The 25,427-nt window shown below is 52.0% G+C and overlaps 3 protein-coding genes across 9 annotated transcripts; 2 read left to right on the top strand and 1 right to left on the bottom strand.

Moving 5' to 3' along the window:
* The first annotated feature begins 1,556 nt into the window (after positions 1-1,556).
* On the top strand, positions 1,557-5,712 carry bcl6b (BCL6B transcription repressor). 2 transcript variants are annotated; one of them, XM_029136618.3, is made up of 12 exons: positions 1,587-2,269; positions 2,426-2,503; positions 2,576-2,790; positions 2,865-3,113; positions 3,203-3,337; positions 3,499-3,673; positions 3,769-3,980; positions 4,075-4,181; positions 4,256-4,399; positions 4,505-4,635; positions 4,798-4,935; positions 5,022-5,712. In XM_029136618.3, the coding sequence occupies exons 3-12, from the start codon at positions 2,591-2,593 to the stop codon at positions 5,160-5,162; spliced, it is 1,632 nt and encodes a 543-aa protein (XP_028992451.1). In that variant the 5' UTR covers positions 1,587-2,269; positions 2,426-2,503; positions 2,576-2,590; the 3' UTR covers positions 5,163-5,712. The 2 variants fall into 2 exon arrangements, with proteins under 2 accessions (XP_028992460.1, XP_028992451.1); XM_029136627.3 differs by lacking the exon at positions 5,022-5,712 and having other exon boundaries at positions 1,557-2,269; positions 4,505-4,670; positions 4,798-4,936.
* Positions 5,713-6,916: 1,204 nt separating this feature from the next.
* Positions 6,917-12,663, top strand: slc16a13 (solute carrier family 16 member 13). Of its 6 annotated transcripts, none has more exons than XM_041069897.2 (6): positions 6,917-7,074; positions 10,057-10,275; positions 10,410-10,553; positions 10,633-10,886; positions 11,559-12,093; positions 12,165-12,663. In XM_041069897.2, the coding sequence occupies exons 2-6, from the start codon at positions 10,059-10,061 to the stop codon at positions 12,374-12,376; spliced, it is 1,362 nt and encodes a 453-aa protein (XP_040925831.1). In that variant the 5' UTR covers positions 6,917-7,074; positions 10,057-10,058; the 3' UTR covers positions 12,377-12,663. The 6 variants fall into 6 exon arrangements, with proteins under 6 accessions (XP_040925831.1, XP_028998722.1, XP_028998719.1 ...); XM_029142889.3 differs by lacking the exon at positions 6,917-7,074 and adding an exon at positions 7,748-8,241; XM_029142886.3 differs by lacking the exon at positions 6,917-7,074 and adding an exon at positions 8,247-8,379 and having other exon boundaries at positions 11,562-12,093.
* Positions 12,664-13,030: 367 nt separating this feature from the next.
* On the bottom strand, positions 13,031-25,112 carry acap1 (ArfGAP with coiled-coil, ankyrin repeat and PH domains 1). Its single transcript, XM_029142878.3, has 23 exons — positions 24,192-25,112; positions 22,270-22,327; positions 21,080-21,199; positions 20,838-20,891; positions 20,655-20,713; positions 20,119-20,302; positions 19,960-20,004; positions 19,784-19,879; positions 18,973-19,047; positions 18,667-18,779; positions 18,496-18,547; positions 18,319-18,419; positions 18,116-18,227; positions 17,834-18,042; positions 17,693-17,762; positions 17,485-17,579; positions 16,184-16,377; positions 15,944-15,994; positions 15,681-15,859; positions 15,482-15,591; positions 15,051-15,161; positions 14,915-14,976; positions 13,031-13,906 (listed from the first exon to the last, which is right to left on the bottom strand). The coding sequence occupies exons 1-23, from the start codon at positions 24,242-24,244 to the stop codon at positions 13,809-13,811; spliced, it is 2,301 nt and encodes a 766-aa protein (XP_028998711.1). The 5' UTR covers positions 24,245-25,112; the 3' UTR covers positions 13,031-13,808.
* Between the last annotated feature and the right edge of the window lie 315 nt (positions 25,113-25,427).

Below are 25,427 nucleotides of genomic sequence, written 5' to 3'. Positions count from 1 at the left end.
ATGTGCATTGCTAATGCAAACTAGTTTTTCCTCAGCATTAATAAACTATTGTTAAAGATCTTCCGCTGCTCTGGGATGAATGACTTTGCTCCATATACAGGTTGTTTACTAGTCATCCTACAAGCAGCAGCAAATATGGAGGTCAAGTGCTTTATTATTCTGTGCCTCGTGAGATTTGGGTCAACTGTGGTAATGTTGTGTTTCCCCTCACCCTCTCTCCTCTTCTACTTCAGCCACACGGTTCACGCTGCCTAAACCCAAGTCTCCTGGGTAAATGATTAGTTTTTCATCTCTGAGTCTCTGCCAGTGAGCGGACAAACAACCGAGGCTGGGATCTCCACGCTTCCACTTCCTGCTCCTCCTTCCAGTAGCTCTGTGCCGTTTGCCCTTATATGTCCACCGAGGCCTTCAGTCACAGGAAGAGGTAGTTTAAGCAGATCTACTATTGTTGTAGGATTGGAAGTCAAAGCATGGCTCGAGTCCATGCGTTATCAGCTGAACAGCACAGTTCTGTCTAGGCATCCAGGAAGCCCAAGAAATGGGGGAATCCCTGCTTTTGTTCCACATGACAAGACGTCAGATGAGTTAAATCTCATCAGACTTCACAGAACTCAGTTTGGTGGTTAAAGAGCCGCTCTGCATTCATCACTCGCGGGTCTAGTGGGTCGTTGACAGACGGGCTGAGTTGCAGGATGTCACTATGAGCGCTGCCCCGCTCTGCCAGTGGGACAGACTCAATGGCTTCCGCCCATTGCTGAACCTGTTTAGTAATGTTCTCACTTTTCCCCACCCCAACCCCCCCTCATCCGTTTTTTCTCACAATGCCTGGAAGTAGCCGAGACCTACATCTCCCTCTCTGTTTTCTTAATCCTTGTTTTCCTTTATGGTTTTTCCTTTTTTTCGGCCTTTAACAAAGCACACAATTGATCCGACCTCCATCCAAACAAATAAAAGCACAAGGACACCCACAGTCGTTCTACCGCGGCTGGAAACGCTCCACTTCCGAGTCCCATTTCCAAGGCTCTGCATCCAAACATGGTCATCTTACCTGATTTTGAATTTGTTTGATACGATATGTTGAGCATAGGATTCAGGACATCTTACATACAGGCAGATGATCTATAAATAAATGACAGCCAATTAAATTAACTCTTGTTTCTACATACAATCTTTACTTCTAGGACCGTAAAGAATTCTCTCCTTCTTTAAGGATCACTTTCAGTGAAACACTTGGATCTGAGGTAAATAAGTTCACAGTTAATTTTTGTTCAATTAACTGTGCAGTTCCTGGTTGGACCCAGGGCTGAGCTCAGGATGAGGTTGCTTTCCGTTTGTTTTTTAGTTATTAGTGACCTTTGACCCCGGCTCGTTTTATTTTGCACGGATGTCCTGTGCAGGCGTTTTCAGGCTTTGCTCTGAGCAGCTTCACAGGCTGCGTTCAAGCATGCGTATGCCAGTGTGTGTGTGTGTGTGTGTGTGTGTGTGCGCTTGGCTGCACATCTGTTGATTTCATTTCTCCCCGCCGGGGCGTGGACGCGATTGTTTTTCGGCATCGGGAGTGGGTGTCTCCCGTCTACATGCACCGCGACACCTCTGCTCGCGGGCGTCGAGCCAGGAGCTTTCGCGCGCTGCAAAGTCCCACCGCCTCTGAACCAGTCGGCTCAGCAGTTCACGCCTACAACACAAACAATGACACCAGAAAAACTTTGACGAACTATGAGAATTTCTATGACAATGAAACTTGTTTACTGAATAATAGGCTGCTGCCAGCTTCCTCTCAGAGAGTTTCCTCTGAGAGTGGTGAAGGGGAGGAAAAGCGTTGGTGGGGGAAGCCTGATGCTCCCCGGCTCACCCCTGGTTAGCCAGGCACGTATCGCCTCTCCCCAGGGGTCCTCACATATATTTTTTCAACATGGCACACAAACACACTACGCCTTCCTGCCATTACTTTGCTCCAAGCTATGGGGGTTTAGAAAAACTAATAGGCCACTAAAAATACTTGTAGTGCGAGGCCTGGGCCAGGGCTCTTCCTGCGCTGCTTCCAGTGAGCGCGTGGGCCATTGAGGAAGGAGGAAACAAGCGGCTCTGCTCGCATGGGGGCTTCCTGCATGACATTATAAAGAGATCCCTCCCTGCAGCCTGCGTTCAGTCTTGCTCAGAGCCAGTGGAGGCTGCGGACGAGCCCCTGCTCCACGTCGTAGCCTGAACGCCGAGCCGAGGGGTCTGACGTCAGCGAGGAGCACGTTGGTTCTCGTCCCTGCTGGTCGGGGTGAGTGGGGTTGAATGGTTTAATACATGTTGATGCAATAGCTTGTGTTTAAAAGTACCTTTTGATTTAAAATGTAAGGGCTAAAGGACTAGTTGCAGGTTGGTTAGTTAGTACGGCCTTCAATATAAATATGTTTCCTTTTCTTCTCTCCTTCAGGTACGAGTAGGGAGCTGGTCTCACCTAATAGATGTGTCTGGAACACTCCAGTCTATTTATTCTATATATTACACACAGGTAAGTGAATTTCTACAATATACATGAAAACACAATCCAGGACCTTTTTGCTGACTGACGCCCTTCCTGCAGACACAGACGAGCGTGATGGAGGTGTTGGAAGGACCCAGGGTCCACAGAGGGCATGAGATGAGGGCCGAGGGCTTCGTGAAGGAGTTCACGCGCCACGCCGACGACGTGCTGCTCAATCTGAACGAACTCAGGCACCGGAATATCCTGACGGACGCCACCCTGGTCGTGGGCAACGCGCGCCTCCCGGCGCACTGCGCCGTGCTCGTGGCCTGCAGGTTGGTGCATGTGCCGCCGGCGCCGTCTTCCGTTGGCTTCTGCAGAGATCTCACCCTCGTCCCCTCTCCCCCAGCGGGTTCTTCTACTCGCTGTACGCGCGCCGCGCGCTGCTGCAGGGGCGCGGCGGCAGCGCGGGGCCGCTCATGCTGGTGTCGCTGCCCCACACCCTGGACGCCTCCAGCGTCTCGCTGCTCCTCGACTTCATGTACACCTCCCGCCTCCCTCTGACACCCAGCATCGTGCCCGGCGTGCTCGACGTGGCCACCTACCTGCAGATGGACCACGTGGCGGACACCTGCAGGGATTTCATGCAGCTGCACTGGTGAGCACATCTATTATAAGGAAGGGAGGAGCCGCGAGCTATTGATGCGTCAAGCTGCTGAGTTCAGTGGTATTTCGTCTGTCTTTCAGCAGGGAGAATAGGAGTGCAAGACACCCACGACTGGAGCTGGACTCCAGGGTGTCTGTCGCCTCTGTTGCCCCCAGAGGAGGGGACCTACCCCATCCAGGACCCCAGAGGCCTCTCCCCGCGTCAGGAGCAGCAAGGTGAGCCGTTTCTCTGACGTTGCATTTGAACCGAAGGCCCCTCAGCGGCTGTGCCAGTGTGTGTAGATGGCTCCAGTTGTATCTGCTGGTGGGCTCTGTCGGCGTCCCTTTGTCTGTGGCAGGTCTCGCTAATTAGAGCACTTCCTGTGTTTCTTCTGCAGGGTCCCTGTGGAGGCTGGATGCTCTCTCAAGCCAGGGGCTTTCCCGGTCTGCCAGCCCAGGTCAGAGGAACTGAAGGCAGAGCCTGAGCCGACTCCGTCACCAGACAGCCCGGCTCGCTCCAGCTGCCAACCGAACTCCCCGGCCGAGTCCAATACCTGTAACAAGAACCCTGTGGTAATTTCACAAAACACAAAAGATTGTTGAATCCTCCACATGAAGAAAAGTGTGATGAGTGTCTAGTAATTGACTGTTTTCTCTCATTCCTCCAGATTGATACCAAAGCCCACCCAGACCCAAAGGCCTGCAACTGGAAGAAATACAAGTACATCGTCCTCAACCCTCTCTGTGCAGCCACTGCAGTGAAAGAGGAGGAGATGGAGGAACCTCAGTGTAACGCGTCACCCATCGTGGACAGGATGAACTTGACGCCCAAAGCGCCAACAGAGGCGTGGTCTGGAGAAGTGCCTGGTCAGATTGATAGGTAGGAGGCGTGTGTGTGTGTGTGTGTGTGTGTGTGTGTGTGTACGCGAAGCATTGTGAAAGGGAACTAAATCTAACTCCAGCGCCTCCGTCAGACAGGGGCAGGCCTCCTGCTACGAGGGTTCTGGCCGAGCCCCTCCCCTCGGGCCACACTCCTCTGTGGATCACCCCACGGTGTCTCCCGCTCACAAGCAGGGGGAAGGTATGAACCCATCCTCACACAATGTGTCAAACACATTCCTGCAAGACGTGTTGTCAAAGAAAACTGTTTTTCAGGTTCACCCACCACCATGTTCCCCAAACGGCTCCCCACTGACCCAGAAGCTGCCTATCACACCCAGCAGGCGCCCAAGGCCCAGAACTACTTTGTTCCTTTTTGTTACTCCGGCAACCTTCACGGAACCAAGCCCGTCTGCTCAGGTGAGGCCCGAAATCACTGCAATCAGCATTTCTACCTGTCTCTGACAGTGAGCGTGAGATGTGGAAGCTTCTGGCCCTTATTAATAGTGGACTCTGCTCCCGCAGGTGACAAGCCTTATCGCTGTAATGTGTGCGGAGCGCAGTTCAATCGGCCGGCTAACCTGAAGACGCACGCTCGCATCCATTCTGGAGAGAAACCCTACCGCTGCGACACCTGCGGGGCGCGGTTTGTGCAGGTGGGGGCTGTTTGAGTCAGCAGTTTAGTGTCTCAGTGAGTACAGGATGAGAAGCTCTGTCTTTCTCCTCATTTCGCGTGTGCCGACACCTAAAAGCATTCAGATCCAGATATTCAGTTGACCTTTGGCTTGACTGCTTTGCTCTTCTTGCCGCGGCGTCAGGTCGCCCACCTCCGGGCCCACATTCTGATCCACACAGGGGAGAAGCCGTACCCCTGCCACACCTGTGGCACCCGCTTCCGTCACCTGCAGACCCTGAAGAGCCACCTGCGCATTCACACCGGGGAGAAGCCGTACACCGTGAGTCAGAACCGCGTGGGGCCGCTGCGCCGGGCATCCCGTCCCGCTCCCGCCGTCTCATCCGTTGTTTACGCTCTGTCCCTCAGTGTGAGAAGTGTGACCTCCACTTCCGCCACAAGAGCCAGCTGCGCCTCCACCTGCGGCAGAAGCACGGGGCCGTGACCAACACCAAGATCCGCTACAAGGTCCTGAGCGAGCCGTACCAGCCCGCGGTGCAGGCCTGCTGAGGAGGAGCCCTCAGTCCTGATTAGTGAAGTGAAGCAGAACGTGAGATTGGGCATCGCATGAAGTTAAAGAGTCGGGGAAACAACTCAAGACGCGTGCGGAGATGTGAAAGTGTTATGTGTTTATTAGGTTTGACGTTGGAGATGGAAGTAATGTCAGAGGAAGTGATATTGGAGGTTTGTGGAGGGACAGAGACAAAGTTAGGTATGAGTTTAGAGACATTTTTAGGATGTTTGAAAGCAACATGAAGCGTGTGAACGTTTGGAGTAAGTGAGTTTGGAACATGGGTTTTATGGACAAGCACTTAATCTGTGTTATTATATTAGGTTTCATTCATAAATACGTATTTAACTTAGAATTATGGCCTGGAGCCTGTAATATCTGACGTTAGAGTCCAAGCAGGCAAAGGACTTAGTTGTCTTTCAAATCAAATATATTTTTGAATAGGATCCTTTTTAACGAAACCAATAAAAGATTAGGTTTGTATGAGTTCATTTGCTGGCCAAACTTTGTTTTATACAAGTTCAAATAAATCATTTTTTACCGATTGGACCGTTGGTGTTTGGACTCTTGATTATTTATTCCGCTTTGATGAATTTACCCAAAACTCTGACTAACCTGCACGTTGTTTGGCTCTCGCATTCATATAAACGCTTCCTCCTTCACTCTTTCCCCATGAACTTCCTTCCTCTCATTAACACACTCGGCCCGTGAATCACATCTTCTGTCCCGAAGCAATGTTTTTGCTTTGTTTTGCTGTGTGTTTTTGGTGTGGGTGTGGAAACAATGGAGCCGCGGGCACCTGTTTCCTCCTCCAGGGTCCGTCCACTGCCAGCCACCAACACGTGTGGACGCTCGCTGCTGCTTCCTGGAGATGAGGGTGACCACATGGAAGCTGTGGACTCCCACTGAACTCCCTCACCCTCTCTCACCCCCAGCTTCCTGCTCCCTGATGAGTGGAGACCAGTGCCGCTCATTGTCTGTGCTCAGCAGACAAACACTGGATGTTTAATGGGACTTTCCAGACTCCATAATGCCCTCTCTATACACAGAAATGTAAACCTGTGACATGCAGTTCTTGCCTTCATGTGTCTGTGACAAATAGAGTCCAAAGAGTTAAGTCCATTCCAGATCCCCATGGGCATTGTGTGCTCTGCAGATCATGCATCCAGAAAACTAACAGCACATGAGCGTGTTGCTTAAGACTGGTTCACTGGCACAGACCTTCTGTGGGAAAGGGATCTACTCCCTTTACTCTACAGTAAAGGGAGAGCTCAGTGACAATAACCCAGAACTTCAAAAGCTGCAGGTGCTCGAAATCAGTGCACATGAGGAGAGTCCAAAGACTGGAATCAAGGCCTCTGCAGTCGCAAAAACTAGTCCGAAGAGAAGAGTTCAGCACTGAAATCAACGATTGAGAACTAGCGAGGATTGAAACGTTAAGAACGGGATCAGAGACTCTACCTGAATTGTAATAGAAAACATGCGTTCAAGCCAGTTCATCTAGACGAACCGGCGCATAAGCTCGTTCTATTGCTTGAAGCAGATTAAATGTTTGCTTGTTTTAACATAGTTATTTGTCAGTTGAAACCACAAACACTGTGATTTGGTGGCAGTTTTGCGAGTATTGCGTCATTTATTGCATTTTGTTTTCACGTGTGTTGTGTGTTGTGTGTTTTGTGTTTTGTGTTTTGTGTTTGTTCGCTTGGTTGCTGCCTGGAGCGAGGTTTGTTTAATGTGACAGTGACATATTTTGGTGCCGTGAGCGTCAGAGAGAGAGAAGACACGTGGAACTAAAAAAAAGTCATCAAGACAAAAAGCTAAAGTGTCGTACGTAGTGTTTATGTGTTGATACGTTTCACTTTTGGATTCATTCCCTCATTCATTGTGATACATACGTGTGCAGCCAGCGAGGTATGTGTATTTACGATTGTTTCCTGTCGTGAATTTATTCATGCTTCTGTTTTTTTCTATACGTCGGATAAACGTCGTCATTGTGTTATGTGTATGTTTTGTATATTGTATAATTGAATATTGGCCGGTGGATTTAATGAAGTGAAGGGAAGGGCAACAAGAGCTCAGAAAGAATGAATTCACCAGTAGCAGGAGAACTGTGTGGCTGCGTATTCCTGGAGGGAGCGACGACGGCCGGAGCGAGGCCTCCCTGTGCGTCAGCTCACACAGGGATAGAAGCTCTGTCAGACACTGGGGGGAACACATTGCAGGAAGTTACAATGAAATGGGAAACAGTATTTGAAGAAGTGAGTATTACTGGAAACCCAAAGTACTTTATTGAAAATGCACTGAAAGCTATTGTTCCAGAATGTTTTAGAGAAGTATTTTCTTTGCGAGGGACAGAAGGAAAGACCAAAAGTCAAATCTATTGCAATTACTCCCCCAGGAAATACAAGACTTAGATACATTTATACATTTATACAAGTAACAGTACTCAGGTACAGGTACTACTAATTTTTGGTACTTGTTTGTGGTACTTGTGTTGTATTTAGGTTAATGATGTCGAGTCTCTAATAAGGTTGAATTTGTGTTTTGCATTTTACACATTTAGTTCCCATTGGATCTAATCTATAACGTTTAGCGTCTCTGTTTTACTACTTGATTATACTACATGTGTATGTTTAGTCTTGTGTTACTTACAGCATAAAATGTGCAAGTATTTCTACACCAATTTACATTTAATACAACTAAAGACTGAGGCCGACAGTGAGAGGAGCCGAGCAGTAGGAGCAGCAGCTGGTTCCTGCGTTTGCTTCCCTCTTGCGTTGGGTCCCTGAACGCCCCATCGCTCCCAGGGCTGTTTATCTCTACAACCAGCAATTTTGTCACACGCTTTAATGTGATGAACTCCTTCGGGGTATTTTTTGTTGTTGATCTGAGAAAGCACATGACGCCGCGACCCCATCAATTAAAAACAAGAGCTCAAGTTGAGGGAAGTGATTATTAACCAAGACTTAACAGCTCAACAAGGAGCAAAGAGCAACTGGAAGCAGTCAGAGATGCTGTAACAGACAGGACTCCAGCAGCTGAAGCGGCCGCTGACTGACGCTCAGACACGTCTCAGAGGTACAGTCGACTATTATTTACCACACTTCAGGTTAACGAAGACTGCGCACGCGCGTTGACGTGTCAGTGCGTCTCGCTTTAAACCGATGGCCGTTGGACCACGTGCTGCTCCGGACGAAGCTGACGGACCGAGCCGGTGTGAGTACGAGTACGAGCCGGTGTCGAGCGGAGGGAGACGGTCTGTGGACCGTTATACCGGAGTCTGTAACGGCCTCAAGCACGCGTCTAAAACCTGCTAAAACTCAGGAGGCACTAAACAGCAGCACTCCAACACAACTCATTTATTTGCGTGTCTCCTGACAGCGTCACTTGCGCAACCGCCGAGCGGAGCGGAGCGGCGCGTCGCGTCGCGGCGTCGCGCGCGCACAGATGCTGTGTGACGTGCGGTTCGTAAAGAACAAGGATTAAGACGGAACCTTTCTGATTCTGTGGCCAAGGATTTGTTAAAACACACTGATGTGAACTCATTGATTTTATGTAACGGGAATGTGATAGAACGCAAAAGTATGAGAGGAAACAATGTTTCAGTTTCGTCTGAAGTGACGATGAGGAAGAAAAGAGGCCGTGACTTTGCTTTGCACTTCAGAGTACAGTGGGTCTGATGAGCGAGGCTCCGTTGGTCCTGGGAACATCTGCTGCAGATGTGTTGAATGGAAATGGGGGAGGCCAGAACGTCTGTATGGATCTTTCATCCAAACAAGAGTCAGGGAGTCACGTGACGGAGGAGAAGCGTTGGATGTGAGGAAAAACCATGTAAGGACTTTGAATCTCCACGGATTCAGCAACAATTAAAACACTGACACGTTTAGAAATGAAACCACAGTTTCATGTGAAGCTAAGACCATAAGCTGCAATAAGGGAAGAAATGAGGGGGAGTCCGACTCTGATGAAGACACTGATGTGTTGTAACCAGCAAAAGTCTTTGTGCAGAACGTGTTTCAGTACGAGTGTGTTGTTTTTTTCTCAAATCTGCGGATTCCTGTAATTCCTGCTGCCCTGAAGTGAGCGGCATTGGGTCAGGAGCGAACCAGGTCACGGCTTAGAGAGGAAAAGGCCTCAGGCAGCAGCGCAGACACAGTGGGAACTCTGATAAACAGTAAGTGGGAAGGAGGCAGGTGGAAACGACAGCCTTCGTGAGTGGAGGCGCTGCTTCCTCACAGGCTGCAATAAAACCGGGCGACTCCTGGAGATGGACGGGTCTCAGAGTGAAGCATGAGCAGAAGCAGAAGTCAGGGTCAGTGCGCAGGTCAGCGTTTCCTGCTGCTGCGGGTTAAGCAACAGTTGTCTTGTGATCAGCTCAATGTTACAGCAGCAGAAAACAACCTCAGAAGGGCTTGTTTTTAAAAAGGAATTGTGATGATGTGCTGTCAAACTTGGAACAGAACCAACGAGAAGCTCCACTCTCTGATTTGGGTGTGAGTGATTAAACACCTGAGCTGTTTATTGACTTTATTTAGTTTTTCTGCAGGTTATTATTTAGCCTCAGTGCAAAATGTTACTCGCTCAGTCTGACCGGTTTAGAACCTGCATAAGAATGAGGTAAGATAAGAATAATGACACTAATGTATTTTAACCATTGCAGGCGGTGATGCACAATCCAGGATCTGAAAGTGAATGTAGGGAAAGTGGATTTATGGGTCACTTTGACTTTCAGAGTATTTCACCAGGTTTCACCTTTTGCCTAAATGCTCGGTCACGCCTAGCGGGCCGTGAGGTGATTTACAGCCCCGCGCCCGTTAATCATTACACCCGCGCTCTGACTTGCTCCTCCGTGTGCGCGGCCCTTTAACTCCCGCTCTGCTCCGTCCCGTTCAGCCATGGCCGAAGCAGAGACCCGGAGCGCTGGAGCCCGGGGCCCGGACGGGGGCTGGGGCTGGGTGCTGGTGGCCGCCCTGTTCGTCACCAACAGCCTGATCTTCGGCGTGATGCGCAGCATGGGCATCTTCTTCGTGGAGTTCGTGCGCTACTTCGAGCAGAGCGCTCAGGCCATCTCCTGGATCTCCTCCCTGGGCCTGGCAGCGCTGCAGTTCTTCAGTGAGTGGAGCTGAGCACTGAGTGTGCTGCTGGAGCTTTAATACTGTTAATCATTGGGTGTGTGTGTGTGTGTGTGTGTGTGTGTGTGTGTGTGTGTGTGTGTGTGTGTGTGTGTGTGTGTGCTCGTGCTCCAGGTCCGCTGGCTGCCATGCTGTGTAACGCGTACAACCCCCGGGTGGTGATGATGGTGGGGGGTCTGCTCGCTGGCCTCGGCCTCATGCTGGCCTCGCAGGCCACCTGCCTGCTGCACCTCTACCTCAGCATGGGCGTCCTCTCAGGTAGCACCTCCCACAGCCTCCTCTGGGACTGAACGGCGGTGGGCCGAGCCCCTTTTAAAGCCGGTGGCCTCTCCTCCAGGTCTGGGCTGGGGCCTGATCTTCACGCCCATGGTGTCCTCGGTCATGGCCAGCTTCACCCGGCACCGCACCCTGGCCGTGGGGCTGGGCTTCTGCAGCATCGGCCTCTCCTCCTTCGCTTTCAACCCGCTGTTCCAGCTGATGGTGGAGCTGTACGGCTGGCGGGGGGCCCTGCTGATCCTGGGGGGCCTCAATCTCAACCTCGTGGCCTGTGGGGCCCTGGTCCGCCCCCAGCAACGCTCCAAAGAGGATGAGGTGGGCCGAACCCCAACTGTGCAGGCCTGAGCCCTGCTGCTGATGCTAAGAATGACGCTGATGCTAACGCTGATGCTGATGCTAACACTGACAGTGATGCTAACGCTGATGCTGACACTGATGCTGACACTGATGCTAACGTTGATGCTGACACTGATGCTAACACCGATGCTAACGCTGATGCTGATGGTGATGCTGACACTGACGCTGATGCTAACACTCACGCTGATGCTAACGCTGATGCTGACGCTGACACTGACGCTAATGGTGACGCTGATGCTAACACTCACGCTGATGCTAACACTGATGCTAACGCCGATGCTGATGCTGACACTGATGCTAACACCGATGCTGACACTGATGCTAACACCGATGCTGACACTGATGCTAACGCTGATGCTGATGGTGATGCTGACACCGACGCTGATGCTAACACTCACGCTGATGCTAACGCTGATGCTGACGCTGACACTGACGCTAATGGTGACGCTGATGCTAACACTCACGCTGATGCTAACACTGATGCTAACGCTGATGCTAACGCCGATGTTGATGCTGACACTGATGCTAACGCTGATGCTGACGCTAATGGTGACGCTGATGCTAACACTCACGCTGATGCTAACACTGATGCTAACGCTGACACTAACGCTTCTGTCTCCCCCCTCCCAGCAGGTGGATCCGGGCAGCGGGGCGCCGTGTGCAGCCGGCCTGCAGCGCCTCATCTCCTACCTGCAGCCGCAGCTGCTGCTGGAGCGGCCCTTCTTCACCTACAGCTTGGCCATGAGCTTCATCAACATCGGCTTCTTTGTGCCGTACTTCCACCTGGTCGCCCATAGCCGCCAGGCCGGCTTCTCCGACTACCGGGCCGCCTTCGTCATGTCCGCCGCCGGCATCACAGACATCTTGGGTCGCGTGGCGTCGGGCTGGTTCTCCGACCTGGGTCACTTCCGGCTGCTTCACCTGGCGAGCCTGTGGACCGCGCTGGCGGGGCTCTTCATCATCCTGCTGCCCGTCAGCTCGCTGTCTGGCTCCTACGCGGCGCTGATGGCGATCAGCCTCCTCTACGGCTTCTGCGCCGGAGCTCTGACCTCCGTGGTGTTCGCCGTGGTGCCGCTGATCGTGGGCGTGGACCGCATGCTGGAGGCCCTGGGTCTGCTGCAGCTCATCGAGAGCGGGGCCGGTCTGCTGGGGGCTCCTCTGTCAGGTACGGTGTCTGTTTGCTGCCTGTCCTGTGATTCTTCTGAGTTCTCACTCTTTTCTCCTCCTCTCCTGAAGGTTTGCTCAAAGACCTCACGGGCAACTACATGGCCTCCTTCGCGGTGGCCGGCTCCTTCCCCATCCTGGGCACTTTGACCCTGGCCACGCTGCCGGGCTTCTTCTCGCGCGCAGATCCGCCGGCCCCTCAAAGACGTTCCCACCACGTTAAAGATAAGGGTTTACAGTCGGAGCTGGAGCAGATCAACTCGCTATCACACGGCGCGTCCTAATCGCCTTCAGGGCTGTGGAACTCGAGGGTTGGAGCAGCCTTTAACACAGAGACGGCGAAGGAGACGTCAGTAAGGAACACGACAGGCAATGATGTTTTATCTCAGGCAAATTGAGCAACAACAGCAGACGCGGCCGACAACTCAAACACTCAGCTTAACCCCTGATGCCAAACATGGAAATTATTTATAGATGATGTGTAGATGCATTCTTTGACGACATATATTATTATATTATCATGCGTATATTATGTATGTGTGTGCGATGGAAAGGAGACTTTTACAAATCACTATAAGACTGAATCTAGTGTTCTTGCTCTGCTCCACTGCTGGTCTCTGCACCACTTACCAGTAATTACCAGCTCTCCTCTGTGCTGCTCAGCAGTAACACTGACTCATTAGCAGCAAACAGCTACTGACACAGCACCTGAGGAATTTATCTTTGCACAACAAGCATCCTCTCACGGGCACATTTCGCCGATGACGCCCTCATTTTGTTTGTGCGTTTAGTAAACCATAAACCAGACAGAATGAGGCCAGGGCTGTCACTGGGTCACCGTGACCTAGTGTCACACACACACGCACATATAGCGCCCTCTGCTGGATGGAGTAAAACACAACCGCAATTTTCTTTATGTGCAGTTTAACAAACTTCAACGCATTTAAAATGAAATTTATTTCCAAGTACCAGACACAGTTTACTGAAACAGACACAAAGAGCATGTAAAGTTGGTCCAAATGTAACAATCAACACACACTAAAACTGACCGTTCACATAAAACGTTTGTAACAATTACATCCATTTACATGGAATACTTCAACACAAGTCAAAAGAAATGGCAGAGGAACACAAAGAGGCGTCGAGGAGAGAACAGCAGATTTACTGGATGTAATCAGGGAAGTGTGGGAGTGACGGCGGTGCCCTCTGCCAGACATGGAGACACCTCATGCTGCTCTAATAAAACCTTCCCCACGTCTTCAATGAACACAATCGCTGTGCTCTGACACGTTCACACAAAGAATTCACTGTTTGGAGCGAAGACACACACAACACCCCTCTGAAGTCAACACCAGCTGAGCTATGACCCAACGTAGCACATAGGCAGGGAAAACGTGCGTGTGTGTGTGTGTGTGTGTATATATGTGTAGGTGCCTGTGTACCTGAGTATGTGTGTATATGTGTACATGTGTGTATGCACGTGTGTGTGTGTGTGTGTGTGTGTGTAGGTTTGTGTGTATATGTACATGTGTGCATGTTTGTAGGTGTCTGTGTACATGAGTACGTGTATAGGTGTGTGTACGTGTGTGTGTGTGTGTGTGTATGTGTGTGTGTGTGTGTACGTGTACATGGCTGAATACTGGCATGCTTTTAAAATGCGTTTGCATGTGTGTTGTGCAGGAGTGTGAAACATGTGATGGTGGAGGAAGGAGCTGGTTAATATCTGGGGTCCGCGCTCCGACGTTTCAGCTTCTCTGGGTTGTTTGAAGCCATGTGGGAAAAGTCTCGGAAGATGTCTTGGTAGGTTTCATCACCTGTAACAGACCATAGTAGAAGATATGAGCCTCACAGCTCGACGTCCTGGAGCATTACAAGCTTGTAAGCATCCATCTTTGCTCTCTCTCTCTACTGTCTGTGGTAAAAAGACTCAAAAACATAAGATCTGCCACCAAAAGGATGCAACGTTCTAGTAATGAAACCACTTCCTTAACACATTTATACCCTAGAGCGAGAAGCATGCAACAGGACAATAAACATAGGACATGCACATGCACTTTACCTCGTGGTTCTCAGTAGGTGGCACACTGCACAAGCAGTTGAGACCAGGACATCTCAGCGGGCAGAAGGCAAAGGCACATGAGTGCACACAACAAAGACAACGATAAAGCACAGCACGTCAAATACTGAGCAGCAGTGGTCGGGGCAGACAGAAGCCTCACGTCTCGGCTCACTAACGGAGAGAGAATGGACTCTGCAGCTTAAAGTGGAGCCGTGTGACAGAATGCAAACAGAACCCCCCCCCCGGACCCCCCTGGAGCCGGCCGACAGCATGGATGTCTCATAAATACCAACATATGACTTAGAAAAGTGGAACAGCTCGACTGCCTTACTATTCACAGAATAGTGGGAGAGAACGGTCCCAGAGAACCGAGTGACTGGGCTCAGAAAGAAACACCCAACCTCATAAAAGCTAAAACCCAGCCCCACTACACACACGAGTGCATGAAACACCCAGGATGCACAATATATCAGCAGCAAATGTGGCCCAAAGTCCAGTCTTTACTTCACACGTTTGCCAGTTGTTGCTGACTAACTGGTTTTATGCTTGTGGTACCGCATCTTGAATTTAATGTCTGTTTGACTTGCGTCAGCTTGAAACGGTGATTTCTCCTCGTAGCCTAGAACCAGAACCAGAACCACACAGAGTCCACACTAGTCATTCTGACCTCCCAGAGCCCAGCCACTTATGTGGTTCTTTATAGCCTGGAGACCCTTCCTGGTGGTGGCCAGCCCCCCCCCAGAGCCCTGCCCCCCCGAGTGACCTGATTGGCCAAACGCTCCATCCATCTCTCGCATCTCTTTGTTCATTTTGGCAATCCGCAGCCTGAAACAGAGAGGACTCGTTAGAAAGGCCTTCATCCTGTTTTCATCAGAGCGTCTCTGGGCTCAAACACTCACAACGTGACGATGTCGGCGTTGGCGTTGTCCACGGCGATGGTGATGGGGTCTTTGCCGTTCTTGTCTTTGGCATTATAGTCGGCTCCCCGCTTCAGGAAGAGACAAACCAACCTGTGGAGAGGAGACAGACGTGTACTAAAAGCTGGAACACAGCTGCTGCAGTTTAAACCTGTTTAATCCTTTACATTTATATAAACATGAACCCACGATCTGAACTTTGTTGTGTTTCAGTTCGCTCATTGCTTCCTTTGTGCTGAGATTTCCATCACAAAGGAGTCACTGGGTCAACAGGGTCAGGCTCCTCAGCTCTGTCAATGCTTATCGACCTCCTGCGACTGCGCGATCTGTTCGTTCGCCGGTTTTTGTGTTTCTGCTGTGCTCTGTTTGTTGGACTCTGAGCTCCCTGTGTGGCCTGTGTGTGTCGCTCATACCCGGTGTGGCCCAGGATGGTGGCGTGGTGCAGCGGGCCCCTCCCGTTGCTGTCTGCCTGGTTGACGTTGGCGCCGTTCTGCAGCAGGAACTCGCAGGCTGCCAGCGCGTTCTGCCAGAAACACCAGAGGTTGGTTCCCACGGACGGCCGCGTGCGCGGTCCCGGCCCGCCGCCGGCCGCGGGGGTCAAAGGTCACTCACCGCGGAGACGGCCTGTATCAACGGCGTGCTCGCCTCCTCGGCCATGTTGACCCAGTTGACGTCGGCGCCGTGCGCCAAAGCGTCGGCCATGACGGGGAAGTTCTGCAGCGCCGCCGAGCGGTACAGCAAGGCGCCGGGATGAAGGCCGCTCAGGTCCTCCTCCTCCTCCTCCTCCTCATCTGAGGGACATTGTATTCACACAGGCTGTAACAGCTCGTTCTGTGACGGGTACATGTGTGTGTGTGTGTGTGTGCTCATGTCACCTTTGTGAGAGCCTGTATTGTTCTTTTGGACAAGGTCACCGGAACTCAGCCCTGAGGAAACACACAGGCAGGTCTGGTCATGGTTTGTTCTGCTGACTCTGACCAGGCTCTTACATCATCAGCTTCTCTGTGTGCGCCTTTCTGCTTTTTTGCTGAGATCAGCGGGAATATGAAGCTCCGCACACAGAGCAGCTGAGTTACTGCGGCCTTAAAACCTAGCTTCCGTTCAGCCCGACTCACCGGTGCCCCGGGCCAGCGTGGCCCGGTTGGGCTTGGGCTTGATTGGCGGCCGCTGCACATTCCGGTCCTGCACGGTTGCCCGGTTCCTCCTGGCGCTGGACCGCCTCAACGGCGGGTTCCTGCCGATCTCGGGAAGCTTTTGGATGAACTTCTTCTCCACGTACTTTGACCTGATCCAGGACTCTTTGTCTCCTCTGTGGGACAGAAATGATGAATTAGAACTCAGCTAAAGGAGCCAAAGGCCGAGGTCGGGGGGGGGGGGGGGGGGGGGTCTGCGCTCGGAACTCAGTCAGTAAATCTGAATCTGCTCCATTCCACATTCAGGTCCATGTTCAGCAGCCATGCACCACCAGGGGTTTGACCGTTAATGTGACGGAAACGTAAACACGGCACAAAAACACGAAGCACGTCTAGGAAACGCCGTCAAACTAATCAAACACTGGCAGCTCAGACGAGACGAGAGTAGAAGCTCATGCTGCAGAGTGCAAGCGTTTCCGCAGGACACTTCAGTCACGACATGAACCATCTGTGTCATGTACCTGTGGCGCTTCCTGTCGGCTGCGACACACACAAAAGAGAACAGGAAGTCAGAAAGTGAGTCTAGCAACGGCTGCTGTTAGAACGCCTGTAAAACCGCACGGCACTTTGCACAGTGTGTGTGTGTGTGTGTGTGTGTGTGCTGAAGCAGGCTACACACGATAGGCTGAATAAAGTCCTCAAAGTCATTGTGCAATGTAAATAAATGCACCTTCTTTAAGGTCTAACCAGTGGTTTACTGTCGTCTGCTGCTGATGTCCAGTCTGCACTAATTCACAGAAGAAGGAATCGTTTCAGCTATTTAAGCTGGACTTTGCTGTATTCCCACTTTATAATTTTTTTTCACTGTATTTCAATATTTGCTAACAGATGCAGAATCTTTACAGTATACTAAACACAATCAGGTAATAAATGATAGCTTATGATTAATGTTGTGGCTTTATCTAAAGCATTAAGTTGAATAAATGTTTTATCTGTAACTCAGATGCTTTTGTACACTTTTCAGAGTGGGAGCTTGAGGGAAACGTCTGTAGTGTTGCTTCTGTGTGAAGTGGAGGCATTTCACTTTCACCATCCGCATGTGTTAAAGCTTCCACAAAGTGAGAGGAGAAGTTCAACGTTTAATTTCTGATAATTCTACCAATAGAATTATTTCATGATACTTCTTCTACTTTTAAATGCAGATACATGTAAGGCCCATAAGATGCTATTTTGAGATGGAGCCAGGCTAAAGCAACCAAACGGTAGCTGGTGATGAGTCGTACCTGGGGCTGGAGGGAAGTGGTTTCTTGATGGTGATCTCATCTATTCGGGCCTCGTAGATCCTGTTTATTACTGAGTTTCCTAATTCACACATCAACTAGAAAAAGAACAGAAACAAAAGATGCTGTAATTGGAGGTAAACTATGATGTGTTGCACAGCCATTAGCTTCTGGTACCGAGCTTAATGAAACAATGAGGTGGATAAAGTACCTTAATGAGCTCTGGCTCCCAGGAGTCCAGCGTGAGGGAGCGGACTTTAGAAAAGTGGACTCCAAGGCTCCTGATGACAGAGCGACACCATTAGAGCTCAGGTCTCAAGATCCCGGGCACGTGTTCAGCAGGTGCACAAACCTGTGTATTCCTGAGCACACGATGCAGAGCGTGATGCCCAGGTTGATGGAGGCCCAGTCGGGTCCGGGTTCTCCGCAGTCGCAGCACTGCCGGTTCCCCGCTATGGCCTGGATCTCCTCCAGCGCCTTGCAGCCTTCGCTCTCCTGGTCGGCGCCTCCCCCTCCGCCGCCCCCCAAGCTGCTGGCCGACACCGAGCTGCAGCGCTGCCTCTGGCGGGGGCAAAGACAGGAGTGAGCGTCTGCGCGGAGGCCGGAGGCCCGGCGCGTCCCGGCGCCGCCTCACCGGGCTGTGCGGGTCCTCCCGCCGCTCCTGGAAGGCCGACGCGATGCTGTTCTGGACGGCGAGGATCCAGGCCTGCTGCTGCCGCTCAGAGTCCGCCTGCAACAAGCAGCACCTGCAAGGCACAAAGGCACGCTAACGCCCGCTAGCTAGTCGGCAGCGGCGCGTGCGCGTGCACGCACGCACGCACGCCCACACACACTCACTTGGACGGCGAGACCACTTCAAAGCAGAAGCGCCTCTCGTTCTCGCTGCTGGTCTTGACTGTGCAGAGACGCAGGTCCTCCACCACCACCGTGGGCTGGTCCTGAAAGGCACATTGAGCCGGCGTTGAACCCTGCGCTCGGCGGCGCGTTGGCGCCTCCATGAAGTGCACAACGTACCTTGAACTTCTTCTGATACACCAGTTGGTTCTTCTGAATTGAGAACCAGCGTCTGCAGAGGAAACGTGAGACAAAAGCTTGAGGTTTCACCATTGGATCATCCAAGGTCGCCCACTGTTTAAAGGCTCCCTTTAAGGCTGGGTTTGAAGCGGTTTGTGATGAGTCTTGTACCTGCTCCAGGTTCTGAACGCATTGCTGGCTCTCTTGTACAGGTAGCCCTCCATGGCGATGCCGTTAGCCGCGTCGGCGTTGAAGTCCATCATGGAGTCGTCATAGGACACGTCCTGGAGGAAGATTGAGATCTATGAGTCGCTGTAACGCTGCAGCTGCAGCAAGTCACAGCAAACAGCACTGACCCAGAGTCAAGGTCCAGATTAATTACCCACAATGCAACGGCCCACAGAGAGCCGGGTTATTCTAGTATCAGCCAATAAAGGCTGCAGTAACGTGAGCAGTCACACAGTGGAGACCACAGACCTTTTTCTTGATAGCAGCGTATCTTTGCTCCATGTCCCTCTTCTCTCTGGCTGCATTCAGGACAAACTGTTTGTGCTGTTAAAGCAGAAACAGACAGAAATGTTTGGGAAAGAACCAAACAAAGTGTGTGTGTGTGTGTGTGTGTGTGTGTGTATCAGGTTCATTAACATGCTGCCTAACCTCATCTTTCTTTTCTATGTGTCTGTTTTCTGTCTGATTGATAACGTTCCCATTTTCTCCTCCTCTCCTCTATGAGAGGCCGGAGACGGAGCGAGATCAACGGGTTCGAGGCAGATTATCACGCTGCAGCCTCTTCAGGAAACAGGAATTAGGAAGTGTTGAGTATCCGGAGCCAAACTGAAAACAACACGGGAGGCTCCTGCAGCGGGAGCGTTCAGTGGATTATTATTATTCTTCCCAGTCTATTCTTATTCATCTCAATGTCCTCATCGAACAGGAAGCGCTTTGTTGCAAATCGATTCATCGCTGACAGGTTCATTTCCTGCTCTGAAGTTCATTTAGCAAAAAACACTCAACATTACTGCTGATGCAAAGCGTTGTGCAAAGCCTCGTGTCCGGAGTCCAGAGTCGAGGAGCGAGCGCCAACACTGACACGCGGGCGTGAAATATTTCCTGCTGTTGCTCACTTTTTCCTCTCGCGATAAAAAGCGTCACGTCAGACTGTGGTTTTTCCACCACATGAACTAAGAACTGAAGCAAAGCTGGAAGCAGGACGTGTAGGGTGCACAAACAGCCACCACAGGCAGCGCAGCATCAGCAGGAACGTCCACCGTGTACAACTAGCAGTCACCTCTTCACTGAGCTTCCGTCGATACTCGTCCAGCTCCGACAGAGACTGGTTCCCGTGGCAGAAGAGCTGCGCCTGAGCGTCCATCAGCGACAGCATCTGATCAGAAACGCCAACACTGAAGCGCGTTCATGTTTTCATTTGACGGACGTTACAGGATGCGACGCGCGTGAACTCACGGCCAGCAGGATGTCGGTCTTCTTCTTGGCTTCGATGACATTAATCTGTGGAGCAGAAGGAGGAGGAGGAGCGGGTTCAGAAACAGACAGGAGCTCAGGGAAGAAGCCCGTGATCGTTCAGGACTAGAATCACAGCCCGGACCCGGGTTCCGGTCTCACCTCCAGCACGTAGTCCAGCGCCTCGGAGCGGAAGGTCCTGCGTGCGTTGAGCAGGGCGTTGGTGGCCTCGTCCACCTCGTGCTGCTTGCCCCGCGGCGCCTGGGCGTTCCTCGCCAGCGCCCCCTCCAGGGCTTCGCTGCCGCGCTCGAACTCCTTGCGCACGTCTTTGAACCGGCGAACGTCTCTGCGGCGAAAAAGGGGAAAGACGTGCGTGAAACTGGAAAAGCAGACGTCACGGTTTAGACGCTTTAGCCTCATTCACGCACACACGCGCACGCGCACGCGCACACACACACACACACACACACACACACACACACACACACACACACACACACACACACAGGCTTCTCTAATCCTCCATCACTCACACTAATAGGAACAGACTTCAGCACTAAGTGTGCAAGACCGAACATTAAAGATCATAAGCCTCTAATATTTATTTCATGTGCTGCCGACATGCGGACGAGTGAGTCACACTGAAGAAGGAGGGAGAGAGAGAGAGAGAGAGAGAGAGAGAGGACCAGCTCACTCACTCTTTCACAAAGTTCTGCAGCTTCATCTTCACCGACTTCTGCGTGATCTCGATCACCTCCTACACGGTGACAGGAGACACAGACGCGAGCGTCACCAAGGAACCAGAGCAGCCGCTGAACGTGCTGCGGTGCTCTGCAGCCGCGCTCAGTGCTCGGCCGAGCGGAAGCTGTGCACACACTCACCTCCTGCGCGTCTAAGATGACAGACAGCTTTTTGGAAAACTTGCCCATGCACTCCTGCGAAACAGACGCCTCACGTTACCACGAGTCTCAGAAAAACACTTCATGCTACGTGTCGAACAGAATGAGGACCTTTACTTTGAAGTCCCGTGGTACAGGCTCAGTGTGGAAACAGTCGAGATAAGAAGCGTATAAATAACTGTGCTGTGTGTGTGTGTGGGGGTCTGTGTGCGTGCTGTCCTCACCTCCATCATCTTGTCCCCGGAGCACTGGTGGCCCAGCTCCCGGAGGCCGTTGACGAAGCTCCTGCTGGTCTGGCAGTAGGCTCTGCCGGCGTCCAGCATGGCCTGGCATTGCTTCACCAGCTGCAGGACACGAGCCGGGTCAGGATACACACCGATACAGTAGGCAGTGTGTGTGTGTGTGTGCGTGCGTGCGTGTATGTATGTGCGTGCGTGTCTGTGTGTGTATGTGCGTGCGTGCGTGTGTGTGTGTGTGTCTGTGTGTGTATGTGCGTGCGTGCGTGCGTGTGCGTGTGTGTCTGTGTGTGTATGTGCGTGCGTGTGTGTGTGTGTATGTGCGTGCGTGTGTGTGTGTGTATGTGCGTGCGTGTGTGTGTGTGTGTCTGTGTGTGTATGTGCGTGCGTGCGTGTCTGTGTGTGTATGTGCGTGCGTGTGTGTGTGTGTATGTGCGTGCGTGTCTGTGTGTGTATGTGCGTGCGTGTGCGTGTCTTATAGAAAGACCACGTGTATTTGGACAAGTGAGAAAACATTATTGGGTTTCAGCGCCCCGTTTCAGTTTCAGGTACTGGTTTTGGTGGCTCGCAGTCGCCGTCAGTATTTACAGTATTTACAGTCTCTGCTGTGGAAAACATGTTCCGTTTACAGTCAGACTGCATATTCTGGTCATCATTTTTTTCCCCAAAGTGGGACGAGAAAAAAAACAACAGCGATGAGATCAAAGGTCAAAGTGACCTGAATAGAGTTATACTACTGTACTCCTATAAAGCTACTTAAGCATTAACCTCCACCTCCTCAGTCAATGCACTCCAGTAACATGTATGTAAGGATCCGTGTTAGAGCAGAACACCGTGACACCAGGCTGAACAAACCGGAAACGCCTGGAACCTGTTCCCTGCGAGCGAGCGAGCGTCGGCTCTGACAGCCCTGATGCAGGCGCCGTCAGGCTTCTGCTGCACCACCTGCCCGAAGCTCAGGGAACAGAAAGGCGGCGCGTGTGAGCGAACACATGTGAGAGCGTGGGGACACGGTGGAGAGCGGGGCCGCGCGCAGAAGCAGAACAACGCGATGAGGAAGCCACGGCCGCAGCTTCTTCCTGCTCGGCGTCAGGTGAGACGCGCCTCCGCCCCCCGACTGGCCCTCGCACCGGCGGCACGCGCTAAAGGTCAAAGGTCAAAGGGCGCCGAGGTCTCACCTTGTCCAGCCGCGTCTCCAGTTCACTCACGTCGCTTTGCACGACCTCGATGTCGGCCCTGAAACACACAAACAGCCGGGATCCTGGGGTCAAAGGTCACTTCGCCTTCACTCAACATATGAAACTCAAAACGTTATCAGAGCTGTTTCTCTACTTTAAACAAAAATTTGTCTTTAAAGATTCTGAAAACTTGAAAATGAACGTCTAACATTATATAGATTTAATGTTGGTCTAAGGTAAATACTTACAATAACATCAATGTCTTTAACTCTCTTTAACTACGTGCTGCATTTTTCCATATGCGTTTCTCAATGTAGGATAAACAGGTTTGGCAGCAATCTGACTACACGTTAATCACCCTCCATGTGTGGAATGTGTGTAAAGGACTAAAGCAGACAATAGGTAACAGAAGCAGATGCTGACGATTCAGGTGGCATCAACACATCCAGAGGATAAATGAGTAACTAGCAGCATTCAGACTGACGCGAGGAGCGGCCGTTTCTCCTTGTTTGACACTTTAGGGGCTTTTACTGAAGCTGTGGCTGTTTGAGCTTCGTGACGAACGCGTTTACAGACAACACACTGTCCTCCTGCAGCTCCTCGTGCGCTCGAACGGGCCTTGTGCCGCGGCGCTCGTTTCTCGTCACAGCAGCAGCGCAGGCCGTGCGGTTTCCGCCGCCTTCCACCAACAGTACAGCGAGACAGAGGCGAAGAAAAGGGGCGAGAGAGGGGGGAGAAAAGAGAGAGAGAGAGAGAGAGAGAGAGGGGAGAGAGAGAGAAAAGAGAGAGAGAGAGAGAGAGAGAGAGGGAGAGAGAGAGAGACAGTGGAAAGACAGAAGGACGGGACAGACAGCAAGTGTTCGTGACAAAGGCCTCTCAGCATGCGACTGGAGGACGGTGCCGCCACGCAGGCGAGGGGAGAAAGGAGAAGGGAGGACGGCGGCGCCTTCGTGAGAAAGAAAGACGCGAATCGGCGTCGCGCTTTTCAAAACGCACACTGACACAGAGCTACAGCTCCGCTTCCGCCGCCGCTCTCCCCACAGAAAACACGCTTCCTGTCTCTCCTGTTGATCACCTCAGCACATCTAGCCCCACTTCCTGTTGGCCTCCCGCCCCGCCGTCGCCTAGCAACAGGAGGCAGCACAGCCAGCGCTCGCCCCCCCCACGCGGGCCGTTCGCCCGCCGCCCCGGGGGGTCCGAGCGCCGTCCGCTGCGCGTGTGCGTCGCGTCGACTCCCTCTCCTCCCGCTGCCACAGCTCAGACTTTCCGCCTCAGCGAAGCGCCCCGCAAATTACAGGCGGAGCGGGAGACCTGAGATGTCACATCAGCTGGAGGAGGCGGACGCGGCCCACTGCGGGCCGGGCACGGGGCCAGGAAGCGAGGGCACACCCAGGCCCTGCCTCGCTGTCTCCTGAGCCGCTTGCAAAACCGACCTTGTGACACTTCCCATTTGATTTTACCAGATGAAGAAAAAAAAAAACAACGACCACGCAGATTTGGCGGCGACACCCTTGGTTGGAAACCTGGTGGCGTGGGCTCAAAGCAGCTCTTTGCATAGCTATCGTCAGCAAAGCTGCGAAACAAATGACCGTCATTCCTAGACATGAGGTTCAGGGTTCATCTTTGCTCATCTGACCTCAGATCAGTGGTTTCAGCCCTGCAGGCCTGCATCCAGGACCTTTTGACCCCAACCCAGTCAATAACAGGCCAGGTTTGACCTCAGACCCTACGGATGAGGAGCATCAGCGGCTCAGACTGACGGAGACAGTACAATATGACTCTAATGGTTCTTAAATGAACAGAACACGGTTCATCCACGTCTTTGGGGAGATGTTAAACTACAGGAGCTAAACGAACCGGAGGCTGTTTGACATTTTGGAGCAGGAAGTCACAGATCAGTGCTCAGCAGGGTCACGTCTTACCTGAAGCGTGGGGAGTCTTTCAAACACTCCTCAAAGTCCAGCGTGACCGTCATCCTTTCACGTAGCCGCAGATCACACAGGTACGACTGAAATCACTGAATCCGGGCCGGAGGTGGGACGGGACCGGGACGGGGCGACCAAACCGAGCCTTGCCGGGTCTCAACGCTCCACATCGGCAGCCTCAGCCATTGTTCTGCTCGGAGTCCTCTTCGTTCACGGGTGTAATCTGTATTCCTGCCGCAGCTCGGCTCGCTTTCTCGGGGGGACGCCGTGTGCGCGATCCGCCGCACATCCGAGCCCAGAAGGCGACTTGTCAGCACTCCGGAGCCAACGCAGGGGGCGTCGCGTGCGTTATTACCATCTTATCCGGCGAAGACGAGGCGAGAGGGTCCGCGCGCGCGCGCCGCCGGTGCGGAGGCTGTGAAAACGTCCTGCGGGACGACTCCCGCACGAGGCCGATGGAAGCAGATGACCGCCCGCGGTGGATGCGTGGCCGTTCCCCAGGGCGCAGACCGGACTCCGCCGCGTCTGCGTCGCTCCTCAGGTCCAGCCCCCCCTCGCGCTATTTCCGTGTTTCTTACTCGTGGTGCGCTGCGGTTTTCGTTGGTTACGCCAACACTCTTCAAGAGGAACCTTCAACTAACTAACTGAAGCCCGGACTTTATTCAAATAGTTTGTTGTTCTGACCCGAGCAAACAACACGCGACGTGGAAGAATTCTACGGAGCCGTTCGTTTCTTTAGGTCCCTTGTGTATTCGGCTGTTGAGTTTCAGTCAGCCGTGAGCTCCAAACACACACTGGGTGTGTAATCTGGCCCGGCAACATTGTGTTTTGTTTTGTTGAAGTGTAAATGACAGAGTGAAATTAAGTCAAGACGAAAAACAATAAACAATAAAACAGAATATGGTCAAAGCTACAGTCTAAACTATTCCAAAATGACAAGACAGTAGTGGCAATGGCAGAATATGATGTGTTTGAAGTTTAATTTTAACCTTAATGAAGTGAAATAAGACCAAATAGGAGTGAAACGTCCGAGCTTCTACTGTAGCAAGTGTCACAAACAAGGAAAAGGCGACGCGTTGCTCAACGCAGAATAAGCGACAGCACGTTGAACGCATCACCACAGACTCAGTCTGACACCGACGCCTGTGGGGGAAGTTTGGTTTCCTCAGCACAGGCTCCGGGTTCTGACTAGGACGCTTTAAAACAACGCCATTTGTTCTTCACGTTGTCATT

This window comes from Betta splendens, chromosome 2 (assembly GCF_900634795.4).
Source record: "Betta splendens chromosome 2, fBetSpl5.4, whole genome shotgun sequence".
NCBI lineage: Eukaryota > Metazoa > Chordata > Actinopteri > Anabantiformes > Osphronemidae > Betta > Betta splendens.
Note: the sequence above shows the minus strand (reverse complement) of the source record. Positions and strands in the feature narration are given on the sequence as shown.